Source organism: Megascapheus bottae, chromosome 15 (assembly GCF_031878675.1).
Source record: "Megascapheus bottae isolate mThoBot1 chromosome 15, mThoBot2.hap1, whole genome shotgun sequence".
NCBI lineage: Eukaryota > Metazoa > Chordata > Mammalia > Rodentia > Geomyidae > Megascapheus > Megascapheus bottae.
In genome coordinates, this window is record NC_143523.1 from 9,262,365 (window position 1) to 9,286,293 (window position 23,929).

Below are 23,929 nucleotides of genomic sequence, written 5' to 3' on the forward strand. Positions count from 1 at the left end.
CTGCACTCCTCACCCCAAGTACTCCACAATGTGCCCTTACTTGGAAAGAGTTTTAATGGGGGACAAGTTAAAACATTACTAAGGTAGGCTCTAACCCAGAAGGATTAACATCTTTACAAAAAGAAGAAAACTGAAGATAGACATGCACACAAGCAGAGCACCATGAAGACAAAGCCAGCACTGGGGGAAAACATCCACAAGCCAAGCATCTGGAAGAGGAGCATGGACAGATTCTCCTCACATCATCAGCAGGAAGCCAGCCAGATGACATCTTAGACTTGGATTTCCAGGCTCAGAACTGACAATAAGTTCTGTTATCTATACTGCCTCGTATGTGACATTTCATTGTCCTAGAAACTAATAAAAAGAAGAAAGCCTGCCTTAAAGTCATGACATGAAGAGTCAGGACATGGGGCAAGTCACTTGGATCCCAAGAGCTCAGTTTATTTATCTGGGAAATGGAAACAATAGGTTTCAGCATTGGTGTCAGTGTTAGCCCTAGAAGAAAATCTTACACAGAAGGCCAAATATAGAAGCCTCAGCTAGGTCACAACCCTCTCTGCAGAAAAGCCTACAAAAACTACAGCCCAGATGATCTGAAAACGGTTTCATTCTCATGTGGTCTGTGGATGCTCAGACCTGCCCGTGCCCCATTCCAAGGGACACCAAGGAGAAGGACTACCAAGCAGCTCCAGTGCAGAGCCCATGCCACCAATAAGGGCTATAGGGTAGTGAGCAGGGTAAGTGTGGCCAACACAAATACTGGGCAGCCAGGCCAGATCACCCTTGTCCTCTCTGAGAGTGCTTAACTGCATGGGTCACCTCCAGAGCCACATCTAACTTTATCTTGCCCTCCAAGGACAAGCAGATGCTCTGTCTTATTAGAGCACAGTTAAGTGGAAGAACAGCAGATGTGGTGCATCCTTATCACCCCAAGGATAGCAGTGACGTCTATGGAGACTTGGTTTCCCTCCCAATGAAACCAAGAGCTAGCCTGCCAACCTGGCAGACATGAAAAGGATTGAGTCACACGAAATGTGCAAGACTCACCCAACCATCCTCCAGGAGCCACAGATTCCTCACAGAGCAAAAAGTCAACACCAAAAGGAAGACAGCATCAGTATTCTCTGCAACATGCTGTGGAATCAGTCTTATTCTTGATTTTTTTAAAGTCAGTTGTGGGGCTTGAACTCTGGGTCTAGGTGCTATCCCTGATCTCTTCAGCTCAAGGCTAGTGCTCTACCACTTTGAGCCACCGCACCACTTCCTGTTTTCTCTTGATAATTGGAGATAAGAGTCTCCTCTTGGTTTTCCCCCCTTCCCTATCAAATTTCAAATAACCAAATACAAATAAATTCAATATGTCAGATAACAAAGTGAGGAAAACCAAGATGGGTGGGGGGTGTGGGGGGGAGGGTAATGGGTACCAAGACATGTGAAAGGGTATCAATGTATGTGAATTAATGCACCTTCTATCTGGCAAATATCATGTAACCCTTTTACTAATTACAATTTAAAAAAAAGAGTCTCCTCTTGATAATTGGAGATAAGAGTCTCACGGACTTTCTTGCCTAGGCTGGCTTTGAGCCATGATCCTTAGATCTCAGCCTCTTGAGTAGCTAGGGTTACAGATATGAGCTACCAGTGTCCAGCTTTCGTTGAATTTTTAATTACACAAATAACTTTTCCCAGAGCTACTTTGCAGAAAAAGCAGGGGTTTCCTAAACCTCTAGTCCTACCCTAGACATAGTGCTAGAACACTGGGCTACTGTGCAGCCCAAAGGAGGGCAGAGGCCAAGGGTTGAGGAACAGGAGGGTTTGTGAAAGGCTCCTAAAGGGAGAGGGAGCTGGAGGCAGGTGCTCAAGGAAGAGTACAGTGTGGAGGACTCTAAGGCAAGGGTCCTTGGGACCGTGAATACACTTCATATTAGCATATTAACAGCTGGCCAGAGTACCTGCAGCCAACTCAGCTTTTTGTGGAAACTCAAGCACTCTCAAAGGGTCCTCACCATCTTCAAACCATTACCAGTGCAATGCTGAGAGACCTGCCTTCCTAAGGCTCTACCAAGTTGATATAAATGTTTACAAAGAAACTAGGTAACTTACTCAAAGTCACATGGCTGGAAGCAACTAATCTCCATTTGACCTTGGTGACATTTACTGAGATCATGCCAAGAGATCACTACTTCTCAGTAGTGATCTAGTTCAGTTCCTGCAAACAATGCCCTGAGCACAACAGGGATGCCGCAAGTATTTGATGACTAAGGCTGAGTGAAAAAGCAAATGTGAGGCTAGTTCAAGAAACCCATCACATTAGTACAATTTGGGGGCTTTTTCCACATGTAGATTCTATATTTTCTTCTGAGTATCATTCTCAGCCAAGTACTTCTGCTCATGGAAAGAGTTAAAGCTTTGGCAAGTGGTGTTCCCACAGTGTAACTCAATCTTCCCTGTCCCTCCTGCCGGTGAGGGCTGGGGCACATGGTGACATGCCAGGCATACAACCACTTTCTGCGAACAGCCTCCTCCACAAAAGCGTCACTCTCACTGGGAGATGTGGAGGGAACTTGATTTATTATATAGCTTTTGGACAGTTCCTACAGAAATATTGCCAAACAGTAGAATAATCAGCCCTTTCACTCAAGACCCCTCTGACTTTTTTTAATGAGAGAATAAAGTATGCAATGAGCCTGAGCTAAATAAATAAAAATGCCACACTTTTGCCCAACAGAACTTTTTGCGTCACTGAGAAATATTTGCAGACCTCAACAATCTTTTATCTTCACAATGACGTTTCTAGTCTTTCAAACTTTAGACATTCTGAGAACTTCTTTGATTTGGTCCACTAATGATCTTATGTGAACAATTAGCCTATTAACTAGTAATGTCATTATTGGATCCCTTCATCTTCTCATTGTCTTCTCTCCGCCAGTTCTGTGTAACATACATTATTAGCTCATGTTTAGGGATCTGTATAGTAGGAAATCTCTCTTTTACAAATTTATTACATTGTTGTTTCTGATTTGAAGGTTGAGAATATGCAGCAAGCCATTCCATTCATCCATCCGTCCATCCATCCACCCATTCATCCATCCATCTGTCCATCCTACATCTGGGTACCAACTCCCTCCTGTGCAGAAATAGAGACTCTCTAATGGCAAAGAGTGGTCCAGGGACATTCTGAGAGACATAAATTTACCCTTGCCACTTTTCTCCAGTTCCACCTTATGTTTCTCATCATCCCGGAACATTCTCAATCAGTCATCAAACCTCTATTTCAGTTATTATCCTAGATTCCACTATGATTGAACTCCAGGAAAGCAAGAATATGCTTTGTTTCACCTGTGGGTGGTACATAGAAACTTCTCCATAAACATTGTGGGGTAAGCAGATGGATATTCTGCACATGGTTATATGTTAAGAAAGAAATAGTCAGAAAGGTCTATGCTTTTGAGCACACAATGAGTCTCTGCTCTGAGTCCTGGCTGGGGCTAATGTCCCAAGCATTTATAAATCAGTAATGATGCTGGCAATGAAAAGCTATATTTCAAGACCAAAGAACTGGATGGTCCTAAGCAAACCAGTCTGTTCTGAGAACCTGTACACTCATGTCTGAAATGGGGCTTCGGAGGGGAGTTCCTTGACCTAAGAATCCTATATAAACATACCATCATTCTAATAAGTATTCAAACTATGAACTGAGATCAGGAGCCCGAGCCTGCTTTCTATACCAATGGCATAGGAGATTGCAGGAATCTTGTCACTCATCTATAAGGGAAGGATAAGGGTAAGAGAGACATTAAGGTAGATGGTTTCCAAGAAAACTCTGGCTAAAATTTCATTACTGAAACCATTGGTTCAGGTTCAATTTAGGTATGGCAAACACATATCACAAGCTTTTCTTTTTTTAAACGCTAATTTCAGATGTTTTACCTCATTCAATCCCTCACTTACTACTTAATAAGCCTTATTATGTGGCAGGCACTGTTCCAAGAAGAAATCAGGCAAGACACAGCCACTTCTAACACAGAACATCCAGTTCAGTGCAAAAGAAAGAAAATACACTAGTAAATGGCTAAAGAAAAGATGGCTTCATATGGAGCCACTTTAGGGCAGAGAACATTTGATAAATAGGATCATGTGTAAGAATGCAAAGAGGCGGCGGCAAGCAGCTCCTTTCTAGAAGGCTTGCATTTAAAAGTGATAGCTGAACTGACATCTAAATGTCCCCCTTCCCAGAGTGTGGTTGGGAAGAACTTCCTAGGTAGAAGGAATAGTAGGTACCAAAACTCCTGGATGGAGACAAACCTGTGGAATTCACAAAGCAAAAAGATAACCAGAGCGCCTATGAACTAAGGAAAGGGGGGGGGAGACCTGAGGAAACTGAGGATGAATCAAAGGAAGAGCACTACCAAGAATCCATAGACTTAGATGGAAAAAGCCATTAAAAATTAGACAGCGGCCCATAGCAATGTTAGCAGAGTCTGGGACTCACCACCTGTAGAACTCTCAGATCCATTCTGATCCTAGTTGTTGCACATATCCAAAAATACCACTTATACTCATCATGAATTCAAAATATAATAGCTATTAAGATTGGCTGGTAGAGCTTGTTATTTAAAGTATTAACAAAGAAGCACATACATTTCTATATTTTACATTTTAAAAGTATTTAATAACTATTTGAAAAGAACTGGTTTCCTTGGTTACCCTGTGCATTCCATTTACTTATGCAAAACCCATTATTCTGAGAAGGAGTCCTCAGGCTTCACCCACAGCTACAGCACTCAAGGGGAGGAACTGTTGGTTTGCACTAAGCAGCATGGGATGGTTTCAGCAGGGAAATGTTTCACAGGACTTTTTTTTAAAGTCACCCCATTTCTGGGTAGAAAGGCCTGTGGTTGCCCCCGGGCAATACTGAAGAAGCAGAGAGAGTATGGCTTTAACTGACCACTGTTTCAGGTGATCCCAAGGGGCCAGCGCCCCACATTCCCCCAGGTTTTGTCCTTCCCTCTGATCCAGAGTCCTCCCCCTCCACTCTATCACCAATGCTAGGCCCAAAGGGGCCCTGGAACTTTGGCATGAAGCCTGTTCCAAGACATCCTCCCAGAGAGCTTCAGAAAGTGAGCTTATGTATCCTCAAGAAAAACAAGTGTGGTGTTTGCCACTGTTTGGTTTGTGTACTGGTGTAGAAAAGAAATGAGATTTTTATTTAAGAAGGCCTTCCAACAGGACCCCAGCAGAGACTAGGCAAACACCACGGCGACGGACTGTAAACAGGCAGAAAGTCTAAGCCCTGGGCCCTGGTCCACTCGCACCAGCCCCTCAGTTTCCATGGGCCTTCCTGTTTTCCCAGGGCCTCTCTTCACACTGAACACACACACAGAGTCTTTTCAACAGCGTCTGGGAGGACAGAAACATAGTTCGTACATACTAGAACAAAACATGCATGGCTTTTACCTCCCCATCCCAGGGGGAAGGGGTGTAGGCTTGCCAAGAAGCCTGCTGATGGACCAAGAGAAGCTCCAGGGCATCCACGTGCTCCCAGAATGTCTGGTAGACCCTGGGAGAAGCAATCTGAATGTTCGGATGTGGAAGGAGTTGCTGGGTGGGCATGAAGCCTTGACAAAGCTAGGTCCTTGAGGGGTCAAGGTCTTGTCTTCAGAGCAGACAAGAAGAGAGGAAGGGTTGGGTGGGTCTTTGAAGCCTATACCAGGTTGCTATGAATTGAATGACTGTCCTCATGAAACCCCCAGTGTGGTAGTCTTAGGAGGGAACTTGGTCATGAGCACTCATGAATGGAACTGGTGCCCTTACAGGAAGAGGCATGAGCGAGCTGGTTTCCCCTCTCTCCATTATGCTAGGACACAATAGAGCCATCGGCATACCAGGAAGCAGGCCTTTATCTTGGATTTCCAGCCTCCAGAACTGTGATAAATAAATGCCTGTTGTCTAGGCCTCCAGCCTGTATAATTTGTAACAGCACATTGAGCCAAGACAGGCTAAGAAAGTGGGTATCCTGAGGCAGGTCACTGCCCCAGGTATGCCCTTGAAGGATAAACCTTGTTATCAGTCCCTCCCTCTCTTTCTTTCTGCTTCCTGGTTACCACAAAGTGAGGAGATTTCCTCTGCTGTGTCCTCCTGTCACAATATTTCAGCTTTGCTCAGCCTAGGCCTATGGCAAAGGAGCCAGTTGGCCATGAACTGACAACTCTGAAACTGTGAATCAGAATAAATCTTATGTCCTCTAAGTTGCTTTGCCCAAGTATTGTGTCACAGTGACAAAAACTATATGCTGGCCGGGAATTTGGCCTAGTGGTAGAGTGCTTGCCTAGCATGCACGAAAACCTGGGTTTGATTCTTTGGTATCACATAAATAGAAAAGGCCAGAAATGGTGCTGTGAATCAAGTGGTAGAACTCTAGCCTTGAGAAAGCCCAAGAACGTTGCTCAGGCCTTGAATTCAAGTCCTGGGATTGGCAACACACACACACACACACACACACACACACACACACACACACACACACACACACACACACACACACAATGTGAGTCTAGCATGTAGCTCTGGAACCATTAGACTGAGTTAGTTGAGTCTCATTGGACTTGCTACACAGATGGCTTAACAACTCCTCCTCACCCCCATACCACTGAGGGAGTGGAGTTAGTTGGCTTACCTATGGTCTTTCGGAGGTCTTCACACTGGCTGATATGAGGAAACTTCAGGATTTCCTTCCACTTCTTGCTTTTCCCTTTGCGTTTTCCTCCGCCCCCTGGAGAAATAAGGGAGAAAAATGGCTGATGTGGTTGCTGCTCAAGATCTAGGGCCTGTGTCCCATCCCAGTGTCCCCTGTCCAATGGTTTCTTGCCCTGGAGGTACTGGGGGCTTTAAGTAAAGCAGTCTCCAACTCTCTCTCTCTCTCTCTCTCTCTCTCTCTCTCTCTCTCTCTCTCTCTCTCTCTCTCTCTCTCACACACACACACACACACACACACACACCCTCTCCAAGTGGGCAAGTAAGCTCAGAGTTTTCTGCATAGTCTTGTACCCATTTACATCCACAGCAGCACCCTACACCCTGCTCAATATCTCCCATGCTGTTCAACTTATTTGGTGCGTAGAATTTGCTCCTGAGACTAAACCATAACCTTCCATAGCAAAAGCCAGGACGGTTACATCTTTATCTTCCTTGAGGGCTAGACAGCCTTTCTAGAGCAAGCTCACAAGTCAATCAATGAGCTTTGGCCCCCTAGCTGCTCCCAATGTGTCCTCTTATTGCCTTTCTTCAACTGTAGGACAGAGTTGAGTACCAGGACTTCAGTTTCTACATGCCTTTAATCTCTACTCCTTGAGGATGCATTTCCCAAGACTGGGAAGAAATAGTCATAAAGTCCTGCCTCATGTCCCTCACTGTGCCCATGCAGTGAACACGGACACAGGAAAACCTGTGATGTACAGAGATGAGAAATGAGTATTTGCAGCAGTGTGAGGGGCAAACAAGGGTAGGGGTATCTCATCACTCTTCTCACACCACACACACACACACACACACACACACACACTCCTGAGTGAAGAAACACTCAGGTGCAAAATTGGTCATACAGCACTGCCTCTGGGTATGTACAGCCATGACCCATCAGTATTTTGCACTGTGTACCTACAGGCACCCCTGCCATGTAGATGAAACACCTTCCTGTACTCTGTCCTCATTCTGTGCAGCAGGAATCATTAGGTTCTCACTTGACAGAGGAGGAAATTGAGGCATGGAGAAGAAAGAAGCCGCCTATGGTTACCTAGTTCATAAATAGCAGCATGGAGACTCTAGCCCAAGCAGAATCTTGAACCTGAGCTCTTACCCTCACTACTCTACGTATAAAAAGTAAGTCAGATCCTTTGGGAAGAGGAGAGGATCAAGAGTGCAGTGTCAGACCTCAGGTGACACAGCATCTGGTCACAGGAGTAGGAATGGCAATCCAGCTGAAGCCCAAGCTTGTGAGCTCTCAGAAGCCCTGCAGACTGGACTAAAGCCTGAAAAGGTCCTTCTGTTTGACCCACATGTGGCTTATTTGCTTGCTTGTTGTTCAGTGAACCAATTGACAACATTTCAACATTAGGAAGCTTTGCATACAAATCCAAATTCTGGATTTCTCACCCACAGCCAAGCTTACCACAGGGCAAAATCTAGCTGGAGCTGGGCAGCAGCTGTCCTATGGACAGGACATATGGCCTTCAGATGAGTCTATCTCTTGTTGCTGGGGCACTCACTCAGATGGCCTGTCCAACCTTTACAGAGGGTCCTCCTACCTGTACTCAGAGGGGAGGGCCATCAGCCTAAATGTTGAGTGAGCCAATCAGGTGCTCCACCCTAGCCAAAAGAGTCATCAGAACTACTCTTACCAACATCACTCCCATTCCCCATTTCCATGTTACTGATTATATACTCAGCTGGCATGAGGCACCTGTTCTAAAAATATGTGCATAACACAAAATCTTGTCTTAATCATTTTTTAGTGTAGAATTCAGTGGTTAGGAGCATTCACACTGTCAGGCAATCATGACTACCATCCACAATCATCCACTTTCTTACTGTCACCCATGTCTCACCACTTCAAATGTGCTTGGTGCCCAGTAATCAATTGTTCTCACTCTTGCTGCCACAGCTCCAGGCATTTCTATTCCATTTCAAGATTCTGTTAATTTGACATTCCAAGAACCTCCTATAAGGGCCAGGAGTTTGGCCTAGTGGTAGAGGGCTTGCCTAGCATGCACAAAGACCCAGATTCGAATCCTCGGTACCACATATACAGAAAAAGATGGAAGTGGTGCTCTGTGGCTCAAGTGGTAGAGATCTAGCCTTGAGAAAGCCCAAGGACAATGCTCAGATCCTGAGTTCAAGCCCCAGGACTGGCCCCAAACAAACACACACACACACACACATACACACACCCCTCCTATAAGAAGAATTGTACTTAATTCACCTAGCACAATGCCTTCATGGTTTACCCATGCTGCTGCACATTTCACAATCTCCTTCCTGGTTGTATAAATACACAGTATTTTGTTTATCCACTCAGCTGTCACCAGACACTGGAGTTGTCCTTACTTCAGAGCCGTAGTGAACAATGTGCTTACTGGTGTGTGTACACACATGTCTGCTTGAGTTGCTGTTTTCAATGCCTATGGATATATAACCAGGGGAGGAGATGCTGGGTCATATGGCAAGTCAATGCTCTTTTTTTTCTTTTTTGATACCTGCTTCAAGTCAAAATTTGGGCCTTGACACTTAATTTTTCAGTTGAAGGCTGGTACTCTACTATTTAACCCACAGCAGCTCCCTTCCTAGCTTTTTGTGGTTAATCGAAGATAAGCGTCTCACTGACTTTACAAACCAAGATCTTTTAAGTAGCTAGGATTACAACAGTGAGCCACTCATGCTTAGTGAATGTTCAACTTTTTGATGAACCAATGGTTTTTTTTGGGGGGGAGGGCAGTCCTTTGCCCAACACTAGTGTTCTACCACTTGATGTGCTTTGCTTAAGACTAGCATTCTACCACTTGATATCCTTTACTGAAGATTAGTGTTCTAGCCGGCACTGGCTCATGCCTATAATCCTAGCTACTCAGGAGGCTGAGAGTTGAGGATCAAGGTTCAAAGCCAGCCCAGGCAATACAGAAGCCAAGAGGCACTTATCTGCAATTAATCACTAGAAAATGGGAAGTGGAGCTGTGGCTCAAGGGTAGGGCGGTAGCCTTGAGCCGAGGAGTTTAGGGACAATGCCCAGGCCAGAGTTCAAGCCCCATGACAACAAAAACAACAACAGCAACAACAACAACAAAAATGACTAGTGTTCTACCACTTGAGCCATAGTTCCATTTCTGGCTTTTTGCTAATTTATTGAAGATAAGAGTCTCATGGACTTTCATTCTCAAGCTGGTTTCAAACCACATACATTCCTCAAATCTCAGCCTCTTGAGTAGGTAGGATTACAGGTGTAAGCAACCAGCACCCTGCAGGAATTATTTCTTTTCTTTTCTTTTTTTGTGGGTCATGGGGCTTGAACTTGGCCTGGGTGCTGTCCCTGAGCTCTTCAGCTGAAGGCTACCGCCCTTACCCCTGGACCTGGGTATTGTCTCTGAGCTCTTCAGCTCAGGGCTACTGTCCTACCCTAGAGCCAAGCTCCACTTCCCATTTTCTAGAGGTTAAATGGAGATAAGCCAGCCCTTTGTGCCCGGGCTGGCTTTGAACCTTGATCCTCAGATCTCAGTCTCCTGAGTAGCTAGGATTACAGACGTGAGCCACTGTGCCAGCTCAGGAATGATTTCTTATGAGACTTCCTTCTGCTCAGGTAGCCAAGCTAAGGCAACCAGAAGTCTATATCCACAGATATACATGCAGTGCTTTTAGGCTGACTTAATCATTAATTTAAGAAAATTTACACATATTCATTGATTCATTCAAGCAGTATTTGCTCAAGTGACAGTTTCTCCCATGAAACATCCAGCAATGACTAGAGATAATTTTAAATAGTCACAACCTGCTACTGGTAACTGGTTGGTATAGCCCAGGGATGTGGATAGACATCTACCAGGCACAGCAACACCACCACCCCAAGCAAAGTACAACCAGCTACAAAATATCAACAGTAGTGATGTGAGGAAATGCTGCACTATTTAACGATGGTTTTGACCAACAAAAATAGAGGTTGGGGAGAAGTGTTGAACCTGAGGGCAGCTGTAGTGGGAGTGACAGAGACAGGAAGAAGCCCAAAAACTGAGGTGAAATTTCAGAAGGCAGGCATACACTGGCACTTGGAAGCTGCCCTGGCCCACAGTGCAGGCTTTACAGATACTGTCTGGGGCATTATTCTTAAATTTCTAGAACAGAACTGAAGAACTGTGACAGGCAGAACAATGCCTCATCCTCAAAATCTGTGAATATATTAAGTAACATGGCAAGGAAGGAGTCCAGGATCTAGATGGCATTATAGGTACACTCTCCTGAATTATCCAGGTAGGCTCAATGGAACCATAAATACCCTTCAATTCGGACAAGGGAAACAGATATGTCATATTAGCATGACAAAATGTAAGAAAGAGCAATCCATCTGTTGTGGGTGATAAAAATGGAAGGAGCCTCAAACCAAGGAATACCAGAAGCTTCTAGAAACTGGCAAAGGCCAGGAACCAGATTCTGCCTGTTAGCTTCCATAAGGAATACAGCCAAAATCACACTTTGATTTTAATTCACAGAGAACAATGTCAGGCTTTTGGCCTCCCAGACTATAAGATAATAAACATGTGTTGTTTTCATCCATTTAGTTGTGGGAATTTATTACAGAAGCTAATAATAATCGGATACAGGATATTCTCAGCCTGAAAACCTCCTGCCCACATCTTGTCTCCAGCTCCTCTAAATGTCTCTGATAAACCTAGCTCTCCATGACTGCAATCTTAGTAAGGATACCACTTTCAGACATATACATGGCTCAAGTGTTCTGTGGGGTCGTCACATTTGACAATTCAAGCGTTGTCATCGTTTATTATTTCAATATGGTTTAATTGTTTCTCTGTATCCTGAGAGGTAGCCAGACCCAATCACACAGCTATAGAAATTTCTCCATCACGCTGGCTCCAGCAGCCTCCGAGTAAATGTTGCAGTTGGAACAAGTACCAGGCTACAAAGGGCTGGAGCCTGGTGGATCTGAGATCTCCTCAAGTAGCCTATTTTTAAGATCTTTGTGATGATTTGATGAGGAACTTCCTCAGAGACATGGGGTAATGGGCACTTTCTCCTGATTTATTTCTGCTCTACTTATTTCTTCCAAATTGTGTCTACAGAAACTTTCTGGGGCCCACAGTCTCCTGAGAGGGGACTGTGAGATAGCCTCTGACAGGCCTGAGGCCACTGTGCTCTGGAGCAGGGACCTTTCAGGAGGGATAGCCCTAGTGTCTGTAGATGTGACCATGGCCTTCCCAGCTGGGCTGAGAGGGGAATGGGAAGGTTAGAAGTACATTCCTTCCAGGCACAGAGTGCCTTCCTGTCCCAGATGCATTGCCTAGTCTTTCCCCCACCACCAACTTGCTTATGTGGTGGAGACTGAGCATTTGTACACAGAAACTGCAGCTCAGAGACCAGGAAAGGCCCTCATCATGCAGGATGAAGTCATGTAGGCTCTGTCCAAATGGCTAATGTGCAGACATAGGCAGAGCCAGGCCAAGGAGCTGCCTGTCAAAGTCAGGATGTCAGGAAAAAGAATAGGAGGAGGAGGAGGAAGAAGAAAAGAAGGAGGAGGAGGAGCAGGAGAGGAGGAGGAGGAGGAGGAGGAGGAGGAGGAGGAGGAGGAGGAGGAGGAGGAGAAGAAGGAACAGACAGGAGCAAGAAGAACTGGAGGCCTTTCCAGATTCTATTAGTGGCCTGGCTGCTTCACTGAGGACTTCTAATGTGGTAGAGGACCCCACTATATGGGTAAGCAAGACCTGTGAGAACCAGTGAAAAACTGGGAGGCTCAGCACCCTCAAGCCTTCCAGCAGCCTGTCCCCAGTAATACTAGATGTGTGTAGTTGTGTATAGATATGTGTGTCTGTGTGTCTGTGTGTGTGTGTGTGTGTATGTGTGTGTGGTAAATACACATAATTCTGACCCTAAAAAATTCCATGGTGCCACAAATCTCAAATAAAGAACCTTCCAGGCAGAGTAGGGAAGGCGTGGGGTGCGGCCCTGGGTGTGTGAGGGCTGTGGTCTGTGGGCAGGTTCCAGCACCTCCAGGCCCTACCTCATGGTCACAGCTGGGATTTCCAGAGCAGAAAAACCTCAGCCACAACGAAAGGATCCCACAACCTCAAATTAGGAAAACCAAAACCAACACCAGGCCCAGTGACTGGTCACCATGGGGACAAGGAGTCAGGACCTCCCCAATGCACTGAGCTGAGAGAAAGAGTTCAGGCGGGACTTGGAGGAGGCACACAACCTGAAGACAGCTCTTCTCAGGATGCTCTTAGACAGACGTATGCTGATGCTGGGACACCTCTCCCCAAAGACTGTGTCCCGTGAGTGACAGTCACAAAATTTACCAGGGGCTGTCATGTCTACCTCCACTCAGTTTAGCTGCAATATAAATGGTGGTAGTCATACTGTCACCTGTACCTGCCATAAATGTATAAGAGAAACCACAGGCTATACTGTCCTCACATTGCTGAGTTGAAGATTAGCACATTGTGTGCCAAAAACCTAGCACAGCATAGGTGCCACTGAATGTCACCATCACTCTTACCACCATCATCTTTCACCCCTAAAAATCATAATAACTACCATCCTCAATATCATCTTCAATACCACAAACACCATCTCTACCACTTCCATCATCATCATCATCATCACTGCCATCACCATCTTCACTACCTATACCTTTATGACCTCTACGACTCTAACCACCAGCAACACAACCATTTTCCTACCACCCCATTATCATCCCAACAACCACCATCCCCATCACTTCCCACTACCATACCCACACAGCTGTATCACTATCTGCTATCACCACTGTCATTATCACTACCACCGCCATCATACCCACCACTACCACTATCATCCCACCTGTATCACCGTTATCAGGCCCTTTGTGGATGGCAGAATTAAGGACACGGTCCTGGCATGGAAAAATGATAGGTCTTAAGTACAGGGATTGTTTCCAAGGTTAGTCATGTCTCTACTATCACACACATGTGAATATGCCCATGTGTACACACACACACACACACACACACACACACACACACACACACATTCTCCATCCTAAACTACCACAAGCACCACAAGAGGAATGTTGGGATGCTACCACTCCAACCACCTCCTCAGCCTACTCTCAATACATCACCCCACTCCAGCACCTCATTCTCACAGCTTCTAAATAACACACATACAAACTACACACAAACTAGGTGTGTTCCCACTTGAGAACTTTGCTCTGGCTCAGAGTCAATATTCTTTTTCTGTGTCTCAAAGGCCATATACGACTCTAGGTCTTGTTCACATAGGCAATATGTAAACAAATGAAAGCTGTTTTCTAATAAAACTTTATTTACAAAAACAGACAATACTGGATTTAAGACCAGAAGGCACTCATTTGACTTAGTCTGTCTGCTCTGGTCACTCTTTCTGCTATACAGCCCCATGGCAGTTCTGCCCCTTTTATGCTTTACACAGCTACACATTTGTCCAGAAGGCTGACCTTGATTAGTTTTGTTTTTGTTTTTTGTTTGCCAGTCTTAGGGCTTGAACTCATGGATGGCCTGGGCACTGTCCTTGGGCTTTCCAAGGCTAGCACTCTGCCACTTACACCACAGCACCATTTTTTGGCTTTTTCTATGTATGTGGAACTGAGAAATTGAAACTGGGCATGCTAGGCAAGCACCCTACCACTAGGCCAAACTCCCGGCCCAATCACTTTTTTAAAACAGAAACAATTTATTGAAGTGAGGTTCATGTGTTCATATGTGAACAAATTGTTGGCTTTCATTGCATTCACAATATAATACTATCAATGACAGTTCTAAAACATTTGTTATCACTCCAAATCACCTTTTCTAATTCTACCTCTGCCTTCTTCTGCTTTGGTATTTGTATTTAGTATTCAACTTCTTGGATCTGCAAGTCTTAAGTTTCTGTTGCCTGTGCCACCATGGAGCATTGTATGTGCCTAACTTTCAGAGCTATGTAGCTCATATCTCCTGCCTACTGACGTAGCCCTTTTTCCATTAGAAGTAGACTTGCTGTGGGCAGGCATCTGTCACTCAGTCCACTAAGTCTAATGGGTAACTGTCCAGTGAGTTTCTTGTCTGGTGGGTGGATGGATAAACAGACATGGTGTCAGAACAGAAGAGAAGGAAGGATTTCTATGGACATAGAAGCAAACCCTGGTCTCCCCTGAGCTTTCATTTGCCCCTGAAAGTGGGAACATACCAGCCTCCCAGTAAGGGGCAGGGCACATAGCCTCTCCTGTCATCTCCAGGTACATCTTTCCATCTACTGTGTCACTTACCCTGACACCAAATCCAAAGCTCCTTCTCTTAGTATAGCACGGAAAGAACAAGATTCTCACCCAGATGAGTAAGGCAGAGTGACCACAGGCCCTCTTCTCAGCCTCTCTGAGCCAATTTCCTTAAATGATATAAGACCCTCACTGAGTAAGAGTCAATCAAAGCTCTTGTATGGTGCCAGGACAGCATAGGCCAGAACCCAACACTTATAAGCCTTCTTCCTCTCCCATTCACCCTCTCCTGAGGCTTCCTTTGCTCCTCTATCTCTGTACCTCTCTGTGTATTAAAAGATCATTTCCTTCAGCAGGAAGCAGACTCTGCCCTCTTGCAAATACAACTGCACTGACCTGCTCTAAGACATCTTTTCCAAGGAAAATAATTTTTAAACATATTTTTGAGCTACTATGGTTTTGCCCACACTGGTTTTCACAGTTGAGAAAGTCTGGCCACAAAAACTAACTCTTCACTACAAAAGTAATCCCTTTCTCTCAGCAGGGCCCAACCTCAGATACTTATGACTTTATTATATTTTCTCTGGGCTAAAAGAGAAGAGAAAGTACAGGGAGGAGGGGCTGTCCCCTGAGAAATGCCCCTGGCAGCTGTGGATTGGCCCCACCACATAGCTGGGGCTATTTTGTTGGAGAAATAAACAGGACTATTTGCTCAGGAAAAATGCCCCATTTTTTTCATAGGATAGTCACAAAAATATTTGCATTCCCTGTGAGTAATAATTACGGCTGCTCCTCTCATAGTTCTTGCATCACCTATTTAAAAGAGGCCAAACAAACTCTTTAGCAATCTTTCCTAGTGATAATCTACCCAGGCTCTGAGTAATTATGGTATAGATATGACTTGGGGACTCTTGAGGCAGGAAGAGATCGGGGACAATCACAACTTGGCTGAACCATAATCAGCATCATGATCACAGAACCTCATGACGGCACAGCAAAACAGAAGTGAGGAAATAAGCCCAGAGACATTACACAGCTGATCAGTGCCTTGAGTAGGATTTTGATCTAACACAGCCTAGTTCTAGTTCCCAGTCCACAAGGCCAAGGGAGTGAGCACAAAATAGCTGAGAAAGGAGCCCTGAGAAAGTTTCCCCAAGCACCCCATAAAGAGGAAGTTTCCAAAGCAGAGACAAAATCTCCCACCTGCTTTATTTCAAACATTCCACTCTCAAGGCCTCTTATCACAATAAGTGGATACCAGTCACCTCTGTCCTATAGGCTAGGAACCTGATGGTGACCCAGCTTGTATCCTATCAAGGCCTTGGGAGTAAGTGGTTGCAGCCCCAGGCTGCTGCTTCCAATGGTGTCTCTTCCCAGTGAGGAGCAGGACTGGTGGACCCAGGAGTTCTTCAATGGACCCATGAACAGGTCAGCCTTATCCTAGACCCTACAACCCCAGGGCTGTATCCTAGACTCTATGGACAAGCACTCTGTCAGCTCATGACAGCTGCTTTCTTTAAGCTGCTTCCTTCTTGACTCAGGAAAGTAATCTCTGGGTCCAAATCACTCCTGGAGTACCAGGTAGAATGAAGGCAGAACTGTTTCTTTCAAGACTTCTTCAAAACCCACTGCTTTGGAGTCACAGAGGCCTAGCTTCACATTGGGCCCTGTGCTCATAGCTATGTGGCCCTTGGTAACCTGCTCATCCTCTCTGAGCATTAGATTCCTCAAATATAAAGTGGGTGTGCTAAGCTAGGTGTGGTGACATGCTCCTGTAATCCCAGCATTTGGGAGGTAGTAGCAAGAGGATCATGAGCTTGTGGCCTGGGCTATATAGTAAGACAGTGTCTCAAACCGAAATAAACTAAACAACATTATACTATCCTCATCTCAAGGCTTCCAGGGAGCCTATATGAGAAAATCAACAGAAAGCTATTGGTACTAGTTAGCCTTCTGTAAATGTGAGCTGTAACCAGTACTCTGCTCTAACACTTAACCTCCCCTGAGGCACCTGAGAGTCTAGGACTTTGAGATTGGAAGGGTCTTCAAGCGTCCTGACTTGACTTCCTCAATGCTCTCTCACATTGAACTTTGCATTCCCAGCATGCTTCCTGATTCAGATTGCATGAGGATGTTCATCTCTGCCCCCCTCACCCCCATGTTTCCATCAATTCCACACTCATGATGAGGTCCCATTTGTGCCTGGCACATGGTCTCTGGCCTGTAAGCACTCCCAGGCTAGTGGAAGAGTCTGACACTAGAGAACAAGGCCTGTAAGCACAAAGCAGGGTCATCTGACCCAGTCCATGAGATCACCCCTTGGCCTAGACCCTCTCTCTGTAGGGCCACATCCCTAGTCCCCTGCAGGGATAATGGAGCAAGCCCTTCAGCTGGTACCAAGTTTCACCTGGAGTCAGAAGCCTGAGCCCCTGGAACTGCTTCTTTCCTGAAAGAAGCTCCCAAGAGGATCTGGGGACCTGCCTTCCTCAGGGACCCCTCCCCCCTTGCCCTGTCCCACCAGCCTTCCCTGACAAGGTGCTGCTGGCTCACCAGGGGTCTTCTCTAGGAGCCAGTAGGGTGATGGGTCTGCAGGAAGCACCAAGCAGCTGAGGGCCTTGGAGCAGGCTGAGAGGTTCCAGATATTGGCCACACTTTATGCTGGTCTCTCTCCAGTTCTCAGAATGACTTGAGAGACAGTACTCCACAGCATGTCTGAAGATGACAGCAGCTATGAAGCAGCAGGCTGAGCGACCCCAGGTGACTTGGGGGAAAAACATGTGCCTCAAATTCCCTACCTACCCCTTCTTTCCTGTGTTCTACTTCTTGTCCAACTGGATTAGGTTCAAGGGAAGCCCCTGGAGTGGGCTGGGAAGGAGCCTAGGGAACTGCAGGCCTGGTACATATAAAGGGATTCACAATGCCCAAGCTCTTCCTGGTCATAGGCCATTTCTGTCATACATAAATCTTTAGCCCAGTGCAGTACCACTATACCCATCGTACAGATCAGGAGACCGAGGCCACAGGAGATCTAGGGTACACCGTCAACAACAGTTGTCTCTCCCTCATCCAAACTCCTAAAATCACTAACAATTGCTATGGGCACGGCTTTGGTACCCAAAAGAATCAATACACCTGTCTCCCCCTGCAAGCATGGCCTCAGGTGCTGTCAGACCATGCTGGCTCAGTCTGCCAAGTTATGCTGAGACATGTTGCAGGCCCCACTGCAGGTGACACTCACAGGGACCAACACCTGCACAGTGTGCCCAACTGGAGACTGAGCAGGGCCAGAAACTGGGCTCCAGGGTGTTCCTCAGTTGTAAAATGACTTGAGAAGGTCTCTTTTTGGAAGATTAGGACTTACACCAAGGAACTCAAAATCCAATTTGTGTACAGAAAGGAAAGTGAGCCACGAGACCAGTGAATAGAACATGGCGCCATTTATTTCCTATGGCTGCAATAGAAAATTGCCATAAATTAAATGTATTAAAATATCACAAAATTATTATTTTATCAGTTTTTGAAGTCAGAAGTCTGCAATCAGATTCTCTGGGCTTAAGTCAATGTAGGTTCCTTTCAAGGGCTCCAGGGAGGATTCTTTTTCCTCATCTTTTCCTGATTGTCAAGGGTTCTTATAGACATGGCCCACATGGAACTGCCCTAGTTCCACACCCTTCACTTGGTCACATCTGTGGTCCTTTTTGTCATGTACATAATGTAACTACAAACTGCAAGGTTTATCTGTCAGCTTTGGAGAATCATTTTCCAGCATAGCAGAGTGGATCACAATTTCTCTACAGTCTGACTGTCTGGGTTCAAATCCCAACTGCGTCACTTCATGGCTGTGCGAGCAAGTTACTCAACCCCCTGGACTTCAATTGGCTTCTGTGTAACTGCACGGAAATATTATAACAAGCTGAGGAGTGTTTGGAAGCTCTAAGAATGAGGGCTATGACTGTACCCTTCTCTCTCCACCAGCTAACAGTTCATGAGAGCTAGGAATACAGCTGATCACCAGCTTCACTCTCAGTGAACAGCTAGGATGTAGATACAGAGGCCCAGAGTCACACAGGGCACAGGGAAGTTTCTCAGGTATCCCTGTCCAGCTCAAAGCAACCTGAAAAGATCACACATGTTCCCAGCACCCTGTACTCAGCAGTAGATGGAGGGTGCTACAGGCAAGAGTCTGGGAGGGAGGCAATAGGGCCAACAGGAAACACCTGCAGGGGTAGAAGCCAGCCAGATGCTCACCACAGTTCCCACACAACCAGTGGGCTAAGGGCCCATCAGACACTGTAATCCCCCCTGGGAGTGGCCAACAACAATCATCTTGGTAAAAGACACTGAGCCTCCTGCTCAAGGCCAAGGGAAGGTGCCTTGGCGCAGAGTCAAGTGTCTGCCAGGCCTTGGCTCCTCTGTTTAGAGAAGTCAACTCTCTCCTGAACTAGCTGAATGGCTGTCAGCCTGAACCCCCAAGTCTCAACCAACACCAGAGGAGTCGTACGCACACACGGCTCTTTGTTGGGCTATGATGTTCGTAGAGTGTGCAGCTGAGGCTAAATGACCTGCTTGCTCACAGGTGTCTGATTAGTAGGCAAGTAAAACAGTGACTCATCTCACAGGTGGCCAGTTAGCAGACAGAGTCTGCCCCCAAAGAAGTGGGGAACCACCTCAGTCCTTGGCAGAGCTCCAGCTGGACTCTGTGGCCTCCTACCACAGAGAGATGACCTGCCCACAAGGCTTCTCTATCTCACAGTCCAGCTTTCTGGGACTTCCCCCTGTGATAGGACACCCCTCACAGTCCACTAACTGACCACATGATACCTGGAAAGGCTCTCCAAAGGCTGGACACTCCTTCTTCCATGCCCATTCCCTGTGGTACCACCCAGCAGCCAGAACTACCCAAAGCTGCCTCTTGGCCACACCTACAGTTTTGCTAGGTCACAAAACACAGAAAAGACAAAGCCCAAGTTTGAGTTTTCTAGGCTCTCCAGTTCCAGGTAACACCACACCCTCTGCATTCTGGGTACAGGAAGGCAATGAGTCAGTGACTCCAGGGCAGAAATGAGAGCAGCAGGGTTTGTGCTGTGCTGTGCTGTGTTGGCTGGCACCATGGGTTAAGCCACACCCTGGGTCTGGCTAGGGAGGGGATGCCCGGCAATAGAAAGGGATTATGAGAGCCCTGGCAGTGTTCCCAAGCAAGGTGACACTGCACCCCCCTCTCTCCCCTTAAGTTCAGCACTGCATCTACTCCCTGTGTTTGCAGGCTCCAAGATGAAATGCAAATCATCCCCCTTTCCCCCTATCTCCATAGTGGCTGCCACCTGGGCTAGGCCAGCCTTCTCCTCTCCCACCCCTACTCTTTTCCCATCAAGTCCTCCCCACCCAGAAGCCAAGGTGATTCAAACTCAGGTCAAATCTTGCAAGTCTTTCACTGAAAGTACTTCAAAGAACTCCCCTAAACTTAGTCACAAGTGGACTCATCCTGCTGGTTGGGCCGGGTTAGGATGCCCCCTGCCCACGAAGACATTCCCCCTACCCCCAGAGGCCATCCACCCAAAGAATTCTGGGTTCCTGAAATCCACTGTGGGTGGAAGCTGATACTTAAATCTATGGAGGCTATACTTTCCTGAGACTCAATCTGCTGTAGCTCACTGACTTCAGTGTTCATCTGAAATCATTCATTTATATATTGATAAGTATTTACATGGCTGATCACATTCACTTCCTGTCTTACTCGGTGCATCCCTGCCTACTGTCCTGTGGACACATGCTTAGCACCCTCCATAAGCCCTTCCCATCTTCCTGATGTACAACTTGGGGAGGGTCACACGCTTCCTCTGAGCCTCTAGGACCTCTCTTGTAAAAACAGCAGGGGCTGAAGCTGGCAACCTCTAGGCCACCTTCCCTCACTGGCAGCAGGAGAAAGGGGGGGAGAGGGCAGGGCAATTAAGGAAGGAAGGAGCAAAGGTGGCTACAGGAACGGGGGCCCACTGGGCACCCTGAGGATAGTCGTTCTGCCTCTGTGGAAGGTTCCAGCCACCTTCTGATCAAAATCAGTGGAATTTAGAAACCCCAGGATTCTGTTGTTTAGAAACCATAGTGTAGGGCCGGGAGTTTGGCCTAGTGGTTAAAGTGCTTGCCTAGCATGCATGAAGACCCGGGTTCAATTCCTCGGTACCACATACATAGAAAAAAGCCGGAAGTGGTGCTGAGGCTCAAGTGGTAGAGCTCTAGCCTTGAGAAAGTCCAAGGACAGTGCTCAGGCCCTGAGCTCAAGCCCAGGACTGGCAAAAAAAAAACAAAAGAAACCATAGTGTAGAGCTGTTGCCAATTTCTAGGGCAGAGGCTCAAATCACTCACAAAGAGATCAAGTCACCTCCACAGTAGCTTTGGTTTGTATCTCAAAGCCACTTTACAGTATAAGTATCTCCTGCCAGCATCAGAGATGTCCAAACCACTCTTACCTCCTTGGAGCTGTACAGTGTCTAACAGAACTGTGCCAGTAGAGAGGGGAGCACTTGAACTTTAGGGCCTAGAAAAACACCGCAGTTTGTTGTTACAATGGGGAGGTGGGTCTCCCTGGAGACTGAAGTCCCACCAAAAAAGAGGGAGCGGGGAGTTGCAGGGGCATAGACGGATAGCAGTTTCCTGAGCAGAAACTGACTTTGCCTTGATGTTCTTGTCTTAACCTGAGTGCTGAGAGCCAGCAAGGATGGCTGGACGATCTCTTGGAAATATTGCCCGGCTACAAGTTTTCTACCCAGAGTCACAGCTTGAGGAACACAAATAATTACTGAGCTGGAAAGCAGGTGAGCTCAAGAGGCTGACATCTCTTTGCCTGTGGCTCAAGGGGGTGGCACCTAGGAGGTGCTCAAGGAAAAGGCAAAAAAAAAAAAAAAAAAAAAAAAAAAACCACAATGTGGACATTCACTCTCACTGCAGCACAGACTTATAGGAGACTTGGGAATGTTCCAGATCATATTTCAGGAAGCTAAAAGAGACAGCTCTCCATACACACTCAGGCTCTGACATGTGGGAATCTAGGGGACTCTCAAGATAGTCCAGCCTACCCCTGAGGCAGCCCACCTGGACTTCTCTATAAAGCACCAGGAACCAACACCCCCCTCCCCCACCCCCACCCCATGTATCATAGGTGACGTGTAGATCATCATGCATGTGTGTGGATTCCACAGTGAGAAAGAAGGAGTGAAAACTAGAGCCACTACTGGGTGATAAACAACAACAGAGTCACAGACCAGCAAAGCCATGCTGTAGTCAGATTCACCTGGGGCACTGCCCCCTGACTCGGCCTCTACAATTTCTTCACTTTTCTATGTGGAGTATTCATCAGTCAAAAGTTCACACCCAACATGGGCCAAATTTTGTGAACCTTGCTGAGACATTAACAGGAGAACTAGTATCTTAAATGAAAGGAAGGTAAGATGGTCTCCTCATCTCTTGGTTCATCCTACGGCTCAGGGGAATCAGGGGAACCTTGCCATAGCACAGTACCAGAGGGCAACCTCTACTCTTTGCCAATGGACACCTTCCCGAGACTGAGCTGCCTCTTTGCTGCCCCCCCCATAATAATACACACTTTGCCCCTTCACATCTTACACCTACATGTGATTCATTCTCAAGTGATACACACAGGTTGACCCCACACAGCCTGAGTGGATCATACCTTGTGGCTATCCCTTTAGAAGGTAATACATCAGTGATAGAATAAATCAAATGTCAAATCTATACCATAGGTCCACTTCCTATACATTACTTAATTTTAAAAACATAATTGTGAGCTAGGCACAGTGGCTCACTCCTAGCTACTCAGGAGGCTAAGATCCGAGGATCACGGTTCAAAGCTGACCCAGGCACTAAAGTCACTAAAGTCCATGTGAGACTCATATCCAATTAACCACCAGAAAACTGGAAATGGCACTGTGGCTCAAGGGGTAGGGCAGTAGCCTTGAGCTGAAGAGCCAGCCAGTTCAAGCGTGGCCGAGGATGGAAACCCTGGGTCAGCCTGAGTGCATCTCTGTATGACTCTTAAAAGTCTCCACTTTCATGCCTGTTACTGGCAGATCAAAATACATCCCCTACCTAGGTTATAGGTTACAGGAAGATTCAAAGGAGAAAGGAAGCCAGACTCATATTCATTTCTTACCTTTCTAATTTGGGGTTTGAACTCAGGTCCTAACTGCTTGCTAGACTACTTAAGCCACACTTGCAGCCCTCTTTTGCTTTCTTCTTCTTCTTCTTCTTCTTCTTCTTCTTCTTCTTCTTCTTCTTCTTCTTCTTCTTCTTCCTCTTCCTCTTCCTCTTCCTCTTCCTCTTTCTTCTTCAGATAGGGTCTTACACTTTTGCCCTGAGCCAGCCTCAGACTCAGATCCTCCTACCTAGGGTCTCCTACATAGCTGTATACCCAGATGTGCACACCAAACCAAGCTTACTAAGGTGAGATCTTTGCTAACTTTTGCCTGGGCTGGCTGGCCTCAAACTGCAATAATCCTCTCATCCGTAACTCCTAAGAAGCTGGTATTACAGGCATGAGCTACAGTGCCCAATCCATATAATCTTTAGCAATAGTTTAAACATAACTTCAAATCTTAGTTCTTTTGTTTTAATGGCATCATCCTTGCCCATAAAGCTGCAAGATGACAAAAAAATAATGTCTCAGAGCTCTTGGTACAATTCTTGGCCCAGGTGACTAAAAGCTGCTTTAACCACAAAGTCAGTATCAATGGAGAGTCCATCCTTGCACCTCTACCCTGCCTTGTTCCACAAATAACAACCTTAGGTTGTTACTTCAAAATCATCTCATACCTGAGGTAAAGAACTAGGTTTGAAGTACATTTTTGTTTTTGGTTAGAATTCTCTGAAAGAACTATCCAAAGGCAGAAATCCTGACACAATGAGTGGGTAAGGGTGGTGTGGGAGATT

The 23,929-nt window shown here is 46.2% G+C and overlaps 1 protein-coding gene across 2 annotated transcripts in view; it reads right to left on the reverse strand.

Annotated features, from left to right (window-relative positions):
- Grk5 (G protein-coupled receptor kinase 5) overlaps positions 1 to 23,929 on the reverse strand; it is a 190,166-nt gene that overhangs the window by 95,651 nt on the left and 70,586 nt on the right. For both annotated transcript variants that reach the window (XM_090345760.1, XM_090345761.1), the window contains exon 2: positions 6,680 to 6,775. In XM_090345760.1, coding sequence (XP_090201886.1) covers positions 6,680 to 6,775 — 96 coding nt within the window. The remainder of the gene's footprint in view (positions 1 to 6,679; positions 6,776 to 23,929) is intronic.